The sequence below is a fragment of the Talpa occidentalis genome, unplaced genomic scaffold, assembly GCF_014898055.3.
Source record: "Talpa occidentalis isolate TD23 unplaced genomic scaffold, MPIMG_talOcc4v2.1 talOcc4.13, whole genome shotgun sequence".
In the NCBI taxonomy this organism is placed as follows: Eukaryota; Metazoa; Chordata; class Mammalia; order Eulipotyphla; family Talpidae; genus Talpa; species Talpa occidentalis.
In genome coordinates, this window is record NW_023601322.1 from 32810919 (window position 1) to 32821399 (window position 10481).

At 33.9% G+C, this 10481-nt stretch overlaps 1 protein-coding gene across 1 annotated transcript in view; it reads right to left on the bottom strand.

Annotated features, from left to right (window-relative positions):
* The window catches only part of DSG1 (desmoglein 1), a 30656-nt gene extending 21121 nt beyond the window's left edge, over positions 1-9535 (bottom strand). The window contains exons 1-3 of the mRNA XM_037509716.1: positions 9488-9535; positions 1701-1736; positions 1053-1184 (exon numbers count right to left, since the gene is read on the bottom strand). Coding sequence (XP_037365613.1) covers positions 1053-1184; positions 1701-1736; positions 9488-9535 — 216 coding nt within the window. The remainder of the gene's footprint in view (positions 1-1052; positions 1185-1700; positions 1737-9487) is intronic.
* Positions 9536-10481: the final 946 nt, after the last annotated feature.

Here is a 10481-nt window from a genome sequence, read left to right on the forward strand (position 1 = left end):
GTAGGGAACATCTTACCTTCTTAGGGGTTTACCAATGTTGTCATTACATAATTTTGATCTCTCAGTTAAAATTTTTTTCAAAATGAGAAGTTTTCAAAGAAATTTTTAAAAGTGAATTTATGCACGTAACAAGAGTTATCTAACTCTCTAGACGTTCTTTTTTTAAAAGATTTTTTTTTAATTTATGCATACAAAAACTGGGGTGTAGGCTAGAGGTGTGGGGGGTGAGAGGATTCACCAGAGACAGAGTAGGGAACAGAACAGGCAAATCTACTGAAATACACTGCTAAGGGGAGAAGCGGGAGAGAAAGGAGAGGTCTGTTGTGCCATGTGGGTATCTCCCTGGCTGGGGATTAAAAGCATGCTGCAGTGGCTATAGATAGCTTCATAGTGTTGAGACTTAACCCCTTGCGCCACCAGAGAGTGCCCTATAGAAGTTCTTAATAATGAAAATGGGAAGCACATATTAGCAGAAAAGTGAGGAAACCACTCCAAATAAATGATTATAGAAACCAGGACACTTTCTTTGCAATAAAATGTTATATGACTATAAGCAAATCATGTGAATTTGTGTATATTTGAATGTGTGCCTGTATATATATTAATATATAGTTGTATATATTTACATTTGTATATGTGTGAACCGCTGACTATGTGGATATATTTTTGAGGGGGTATGTGTTTTGAATGATTGAATTTTGAATTCAATTTTGAATGATTTTGAATTTTGAATGATTATAAAAGAGCCAAAAGTAGGAATTCAATTTGAAAAATGAGGTAGCCAGAATTAACACTGTCCTTTGAATGACCTGAATATTAAATTCATTATTTTATGTTTTCTTCATCTGAAGTTTGGGATAACACCTGGTCTGATGTATTGCTTTCTCCGGTGAGGGTGAGGTAAGGCAATGTTTAACTCTTTACCTGAGCACTTCATTTGTCCTGTGAATGCCTTCAATTTTCATAATCTGAATCATAACTTCTCAGTGAGATATGCTAATAAAATACATCTATTCTGATTTTTTATTTTATGCTCGGGGGTTGCTACTTACTTTGGCAATTGGGTTCCTTTTCGAGTTGTCTTCACCTTCACGACAAGCTGCAGCAAATTTGATCCATTCCCGTTTTTGCCTTCTGATTGTATGCCACTTGATGGTACCATTTTTAGCATTGTAATCTCTTACCTTGAGTGGGCAGGATAAAGTAATAATATCTATTACTTTCATTCATAGTTCACATTCCACTAAAGATTTTGGAAAAGGGGATAATTGTAATGTCAGAGAGGATGTTTAATTGGAAAAATTGGTAATTTTGATAATCTATAGCTTATTTTTATCAACTTATAAAAATGAGTTTTCTTTGGAAAATATGTTTTTACACCCAAATTATTTTTTTTTTAGATTTATTCATTCATACAAGAATTGGGGTACAGACCAGATGTGTGGGAGGGTGAGAAGATTCACCAGTGACAGAGCGGGGAACGGAACAAGCAGACTGCCTGAAATACACTGCTAACGGGAGCAGCGGTGAGACAGGAGAGGTCCACCGCACCATGGGTATCTCCTGGGCTGGCTGGGATCGAATCCACACTGCAGAAGCTGCAGACAGCTTCACAGCACTGTGCTCAACCGCCTGCGCCACCAGGGAGGATCTTTTTTTTAATTTTTAATTTGAAAAAAAAATTATTTGCTATATATTACCTGGACTCGAAATTCACTGTTAACTTCCATCACCACCTATAAAACCAAAGACAATCATAATGGTTAATTTTTAATTGAATGCTTTATAATTCATATTATCCAGTTGCTTAAAAAATCAAACAATAATCTTATGAGTCATTAGAATTATTTTAAAAGATTATCAGCAGGTGGTTCTGTTTATTTTTCAGGTTTAATATGATACTAAGGATACCTTTACTTTAGGGTTTTACTTTTAATTTTGTTCTTTATTACTTTTATTTGTTTTTTCATTTTTTGCCTATGTAGATACTTACAATCTTATGAACTAGGATTTTGGTACTAGAACCAGGAGAAAATAAGTGTTGTGAGCTCAGGTCCTCTTAGTAAAGTGTGTACCTGATGCTAGTCAGTGATATTCAACTATTGAGTTATGATTCCAAAGTACCTGACTGTGGTTTTCATACCTGACAAGCCACAGAAATAGAAAAAAAAAAAAATGTTTTGGCATGAAGAAAGGAAATAAAGCAAAAAATATCTGAAAGCTTCAGAAAATTTGCTCCTCACATTTCTACATGGAAAATTTTCTAAATTTCTTAAATCTCTTAAGATGATTTTTTAATTCCCTTTGAAATATGAGAATCAAAAGTCCTAAAATAAAGAAAATCATCTCCTTTATGTGAGCATTGGCTTATATTTGATGATTTATTGTTGTACTAAACAAAACAGCTGATGTAAATGTTTTTAATTCTTCCTAAATAAGAAACTTTCAACTTCTAATTGAGTTTCTTCAGAACTGCAAACTATGAAAACTGTTATCACAATTAGAGTTCATCTGTGTTACTGATAAAACAAAAAATAATCCTTCATATTAAAATAATCTCAAGAGTAATTTCAAAATACTTTTTGTAGTTATTTTCAAACTTACCATTGAATAAAATAACATTTTCATCTGCAAGTACATATATTTAATAAAATTGCCATAATTGATAATTCATGAAAATATGTGTATAGTTAATATGAATAGTGTAGACAGATGATGTTTGCATCATAGGAATTATATACCCCTGCCATATATTTAATGTTAATCCTTATAATTGTAACTGTTACAATTCACTCAATGATAACAAGGATAACCAGGTGCTAGGCAATGTGTTTTGAGGAATCTATGTATTCATACTTCACAAGTATATGTGGTCAATACATTAATTATCTCCATTTTTACAAATGAAGAAATTGAGGTTTGGATACTAATTTATGACTAATACAGTACAACACAACTGAACCTAAATTTGCTCTTGAGGTGTGGGTTTTACAATAAAGTATGAGATAGTCTATTCCAAGAAAACTACTAGTAAAATATACTACAAAGAATTGACATTATAAGTGTGAAGATTCAGAAAAATTTTGATTTTGACCTAATCACATATCATCCTTATGATCAGGAATGCTTCTACATAAGAATAAGAACAACAATTATAGTAATACTAGGAGACAAAAAAGAAAAGTAATGCCTCAAACGATTGGACAAGTAAATGAAATGTTATTGTGGAGTCCCTCTTGGGCACAGAGGTGAAACACTGTTAATGAAAATGTACACTTCTTGCCACCTGTGAACTCATGAACAATTTTTCTCCCTCATTTGTGGGTGTGGGACAGTTGTGGGATTACCTTGTTGTCTGTTTGGAAGCTACAGAACCATGTACACACCTGTTAACGACTTCTAACTTCCCTCACCACACTAAAGTGTCAGGGCCTGCTGTTTGTTTTGGAAAAGGAATTCAGGTGACTAAGAAACCTCCCAACTTTATGAAGCTCCGTCATTCTTTTTCCCATGAGAGGTAACTTAGGCAGAAGACCAAGAAGGTTTCACCATAGTGTCAGACTCTCAGTTGAATCAGTAATTAAAAAAAGTGCCAAGTCTGCTTAAGAATATGTTGTGTTGATATAACCTTATTATCTTTTGTTCAGAGTCTAAAATAAGCTTTGAAACAAAGCCTTGGACTTCCAAAGGTAAAATAATGAGATCAAAAGGGCACTTGTTAGAGTCAGAAAACTTTAAATATACTTCCTACATTCTCTGAACTTTTGTTTTCTCTTTGGGAAAATGACAGCTGTAGACTAAATTATATAGTTACCCTTCCAGTGCTAATACCACATTCTTTTGTGCATGGGAAAGGCATGATGAAATTGTGGGCTTAAAAAATTACTCTGACAACAACTGGTGGAAATGGGGAAAAGGCAGCAATTACAGGCCATGAAGAGTTGGGTCTTGGGCATTAAATCAGGACAGAGCTGAGGAGGAGCTGAACTGGAGCAGTGGTACTGGAAAAGGAGTGGGGAGCTAAAGGGCAAGATCCTGTGTTGTTAACATTGACAGGGCTTAAGAAGAAATGAGATGCGGGAATCAAGGGAGGGAAGAATCTCACATGCATTATTTTTAAATTATGAGATTGGGAGCTAACAGTAACAGAATTTAGCAGGTTTGAACACATTTAATTTGAGATGCCAGAGGAATGTCCTGGTGAAGATGCTCAGCAATTTGAAACATGTGTCAGCACCATGAGCAGTAGTTTGGGCCTGATACATAGATCTAAGGGATGTCTGCTCAAGTAGGATGGTTGAAATCATAGCAGAACTTGAAACCTCTGAAATATAGACTACGGCAAAGAAACAACCTGTGGCTGAGAGTGAAACTAGGGGAATTCCTACATTTATAATACTGGGAATAATGACAAAAAACAAGAAACCAAGAAAGAGATAGCCAGAATGACTAAAGAAATAGGAAGAAAATGTAATGCAATGTTACGATGTTAAAAAAGGGAGAATTAGAAGACAGGTGGGATGTGACCAAGTATCAGATGACATTAAAAAAAAAATTTGGTCAGAGCGAATCATGAGGAAATCCTAAGGTATTTCAGGATTCTCCTCAGGAGAATGCTTTCAGTTGACTAGAACACTTTCTTTCTAACTGAAAATTAGGGGAATAAGATTAGGGATTAAGGGATTGAGGATTGGATAGAGGGGAATGAGAATGTGCCTTTTCCAAGAAATTTGGTTATGAAATAGAAAGTTTTGATAATAGAATTAGATGCGGTATCCAAGGAGGTATTCTAGAAGAAGATGTGGATTTTTGAAGGTGGAGAAAGAAGGAAGTAGGAGATTTTGATTTGAAAGAGGAGAGGTCCAAAAGACAAGTACTTGATGGAGGTGTTCTGATATAGACAACAGGAGGCAATGGGTGGAAAGAAAGGACTTTGAAGTCAGAGGGTAAGGAAGGGAGGAAAAGTGGAGGTTAAATCAATGGATTATGAGAAGGAAGTTGAAGAGAATAAGTTGGGAATACATATTCTCTGTGATGGAAAGTCATGTAGAAATGAATGTAGGGATGTCACACAGAATACATCTCAGCCCTCTGGCCCACTGACTGTGGGCAGTAGGGTAAACTACTTAGTCATTCTGTGCTTCAGTTTTCTCATCTGTATGTGAGACTATAGCTTTTTCTAATTGAAAATTTCTAAGCAAGCAGTGAAAAATTCACTTGAAGTACAAACTCAACAAATCCTCTCTTTATTCTAAGAGCCAATCTACATATTTAAAAAGTCATGAGACATAAATTGCAAGCTAATTTCAATTATTAGCTATTTATACTCATTTTTAAGTTTTTTCTTTGATTTTGAGGTTTATATTTCTTTGCATTTACTAAAAATGTTGTAATTTTTATAAGAAAAAATGATTGATTAAATAATTGGGAGGTGGATTCTGCAATCACTTGATAGTTTTTATTAAGCATCAAGTTCTAATGTATTTGTTACATATATCACAAAGATCATCTGGAGACAAAGTTCAAATATAACAATTTGCATCTTTCTTTTAAAACCCCTTCTTTTGTCTTTCCTTTGTATTACTTGGGGGAAAGCTATCAATCTGGAATTGACAACACTTTGAGAGGTTATTTTCTCTGATTTGTTCATTGGCTTATTTGTTTATTTGACAAATACATGTCAAATGTATGCTATATGGATCCTAGGCTGAATTAAGAATTTTGGGCTTAATCTTAAAGACATTAAGTTTAGCCTTATTGTGAAATAAAGAAATAAATGTGATACTATACCATAAACACAAGTGTAGGGAAATTCAAGGTGATTATTTCCATCTTTAATATACAGATGATCTTTTTGGGAGTGTGGGAAAAGAAATATAAACTCTTCAAAAATTCCCTTCTGATGCCTCTGCTTTGTGTGATAAGCCATCTATTGGGCAATCTTGCACTGGTGCAAGGCATTGTGAAAGATACAAAAGTGAATCAGACATAGAACCTGCCCTCAAATAACTTACAGTCAAGTGGTTTTATGAGCAATAGACAGTTACTAATTTGTGGGGATGTGGTTTTTCATTAGACAAGTGTCAAATGCTATGCACTATCCTCATAGACCAATTGAGAGCCTGGATCAACAGTGGATGGCATTTAACTGCTTTGAACTGCCTAAGACCAATAAAAGAATTTGCATGTCAGGCATAACTAGTAGGGGTGGCATGACCCAGCATTTTGTAAGGGTGTTCCCTCACCAATGAGAATATAGAACTGCAAGGCTGAGCATGCTTTCTGCTTACATGTTAGGCAATGCTTGTTAGGACATGGGGAGACTCAGTAACAATGTCCTTAAAGAATGTGTAATAGAGAAAGAGTTATCAAAAATTAAGCACTCTGGGTATAGTCAAAATTGTTCTCTTTCTTGATTTGTGTTCAAATAGGTAAATGTTGTCCATAAGTAGCCTGCTGGGGGTCAAGTCTTCAGGTTTAGTCAAGACAGGATTTCCCAGTGCTTTAGTTTTCTCTATTACTTAACTCAGGCATGGCAAAATGTTTTTACTCTGTGGCAACTTAAACCAGTTAAATGATGATAAATTTGTGTTTTTGATTTTTAGTAAGGTGAAAGAAGATACTTATCCTAAATCTGCAGCAAAATAATAAAACTTTTAAGAACACCACAAAAGTGGAAATGATTTTGCTTAAGTACAATTTATAAATTTTACTGTTTATTATACTGAACAACTAAGGTCTATTATACATCTCACTATAATATGTATATAACAAAAGAAATTCTCTCTTTTTTTTTCTGTTTGGTCTGTATTAGTTTGTTAGGTTTTCTCTTATTTTAGCCATCAGTGAACACAATAAGATATCTGTTTCAAATAAATTGATGGTCTATATAATGAAGTATATGTTATTTCCATGTATTTTAGCCTTAGGGCTGAGGAATACTCTGTGAAATATGGCTTATGTCCTAACTAATTTCAGTGAAGTTAAAATTGTACAGCTAGTTTATCAGGTGGTTAGAGGGGTTTTTATGTTTTTTTGGGGGGGGGATCAGGTGGGGGATGGATATATTAACCATGGATAGGGGAGAAATTTTGACTGATATGATAAACTGAAGAAATCACATCATTCTTGGTAATAAAGATAGATTTATTTATCTTTATGCATAAGTTGCAAAAGTAGCCCTTCCTAGGAAAGGAAACCTTAAGCTAGATAATGATTTGAGTTGACTCATTCGACATTGCAAAGTTGTAAGTAAATTTTAGAATTTCTATTGGTTCCATTTTACTTTTCCACTCCCTGATGCAAACTACCTTCATGGAATCAAAAAAATAAATGCAGAATCGATAACATCTATTTGACTTGCAATATTATAACAGGTGTAAGCTACTGTCTGTTCAGGAGACTGGTCTAAATAATTGGATGGTCATGTGGCAATCTTGGTTGCTGTAAGAACAGGTTCTTCAGCTTGATTCTCCCGGGTCTAACCCACTAATTTGAACAAGGTCTAAAACCTTCAGGTATAGTGAGCAGACTACATGACATGATTGTAAATAGATGGATACCCAGTTCTCAAGCAGATTTGCATCAAAGATTCTACCAGTTCAAATGTCTTAAAGTTCTTCAAATTGTCAAATATGCTCTCTATATAAATTGACATGTTGATTTTATGCAAGAAGAATATAAAGGCTTTACTTAGCCTTTTTTGGTAAAAGTAAACATTCCAAAGGATATTTATCCATCCATTTGATAAAATGAGTAGTAAAAATAATGATTTTCCAAACCTTAGAAAGTGAAATGTTTCACAAAAAAGTCACGTTAAGATGAAAATGAAACATTTTAATTCACTATTCAATAAGTTCTTTGAGAAATAATTTTTAGAACTTTGTAAGAAAATTTGTGGTTGATTCTGAAATAAAATATAGCAATAAACAAAGAATCTGCAAATAAACAAAAATTTATCCAGTATCTGGAAATAAAGTACAAAGGACCATTTATCTCTCCACAAAGAGAAAATTCAATGAGGTCACATATGTAGATAAAATGATACATTTTACTGAAGAATGACTAATTCGAAAGTGATTCCTTAAGGGGATTTTTATAGAATGTAATTAATTAGAAGTAATCATAATAATAAAGAAATAAGGTGTCTTAGAAGTTCAATCAATGCACATAAGCATCTGAACAAATTTAAATGAACTGACACTATAATACGTCTTAATGAATCCAATTTATATGAAATTAAAAAAATAAAAAAGTATTTCATAATACACAAGTGTTCCTATGTTCAAATGACACCGTACTCATTAATTCCTGCCACAGTCCAAGTTATAATATCAACTGATCCTAAAGATCCATTAAAAAGTCCTTGGAACAGGGCTAGTGTTTGAAAGGCAAACATGGGAGTAAAGCTGCCAGTTTATTTATTTATTACTAAATTCACTGATTATGACCTCTTCATTAATAAACTGAATTCAAACTAATCAGGCCACCTTAAATCAAAGATCTAACTTGTTATTATAGAAACTCAACAATCCAGTTCAAAAATTAAGCAAGTAGAAACAAATATAAACCATAACACTACATCCTGCCAAATTGAAGGGTGATTTACCTGGCACTTGCCCCTTTAGAGTATATTAACCTTACAGTGAAAGAGACTAAGATTTAAACATTGATTTAACACAATTGTGTTACACTTAGTATTTGCCTTAAAAAGAGAAAACTGATAACTTCAATGGGGGGCAACCATAAAATATTTTCTTATGTGTGTCTGTGTCAAATGTACAACTTTACATCAGTCATTACTGACTTTCCAGTAGTAAGAACAGTATCATAATAATTATATTTACTCTTTAATTACAGCCACTCCTTCACCTACTATGTCATTTATAAATCTTCCATATCACCATTTTTTAAAAATAAAAAATGTTTTCAACAAAACATAGTTTAGCAGAGTGGGATTTCAATATTAGTAAGAGACCCCAACCACACATTGGAACCAATGAAATTGTTTGAGTAGGCAGGCTAGTGACAAATGGCTAATTTTTAATTTATATGGATTTTATTTTTATGAATCCAAGAGATTATAGTGCAAAGATAACCAAAAGATGGAAAAACATATAGGTTAAAAATCAGGCCATACCTGTGATACTCATTTAAAAGCCCACTTACGAAAGATTTTTGAACAACAAAATGCTATACGTTGTGATATTAGTTTCCTGAATTTATTATTTTCCCAGCATGACTTAGCAATGACTTGGCTGTCAGAGATGTGATATGATGAGTTAACACTGATGCATTAATATGAGCTTGAGTCTTCAATTAAAGAGAGAAACACTATTTTAAAATCTAGTACATAAAATCACCTTGTTATTAACATAAACTTTTAATGGCTTTAAGTTAGAAATAACAGTAACTAACAGCTTCTAAAAGGTTTTCACATGTTTACAATGAGAGTGATTATGAAGAGTTTTGAACAGAATCTACCTACCAGAAAAATGAACAGCACTGCAGCTGTTCTGAAGACGGTCCAGTCCATCGCTGCTGGGCTCTCTTACATCCAAGACCAAGGGAATTTTGCTTGTTCTTCTCTGTTCTTTTTCTTTGCCCCACTCAGCAGGTGTCTGATTAAAATAATTTCTCAGTAGATGTTCTTACATGCAGGCTTTAAGGTGTTTCTGCCTTCTCTGGGAGAAGAACTGAAGGTAGGTATAACCAGTCTAGATCCCCACCCTAAAAACTTGGGCTGGTCTCACTGAAATGCTTGACAAGATCATCATTGCTCCAGGTAAAATCTTCAGGACACACCCTTCTTCCAGCTGAAAGGCAGCTTTCTGTTGGGCATGGAAGATTCACTCTTTCACTAAAGGTTTTCAGTGGCAGGCATTTAAAATGGAGAGTTATACATTCGATTGGGATTTTTCACCTACACTTATTATCCAGTGTATTCTGAATGCTTATAGTATTTAAAGAGAATTGTCTGGCCCATACTTATAGCCAGGCAGACCCTCAGGCACAGCTGAAAATTATAAACTTTCAGTTTCAGTGAGTGTTAAGAAATATTCAGTCATTTTCTAAGTTGTGGTTTATAAGACAGAAATGTGCTAATGTTAATGAGTGAGGATATTTTTTGCAAGCATTAATTTAAACAAGTAAATCTGTGATACTTACAATTATAAGGTCCTCTTCACAAGTCACAATTCTCTTTATGTAACCAGCTTAAGTCAGGGAAGCCTCTATTTTGTCTCTGAATGAGTGTCTTCTCTCTCCAGTTACTTCTTTCTCTTTAAGAGCCTTCCCTTTTCAAATGCAGTGAAACAAAATTTAAAATATCACTAAACCAAATAAAAAGGAAACAATCAAAGCTATCAATTAAAGTCCTTTGATAATTTATAAAATGAAGATCAGTGCCTGAAATACTAATAGATACACAAAAAGCTGTTCTTCAGGCAAGGTGGGTTAAAAGTCAACGATGATTCGCAAGC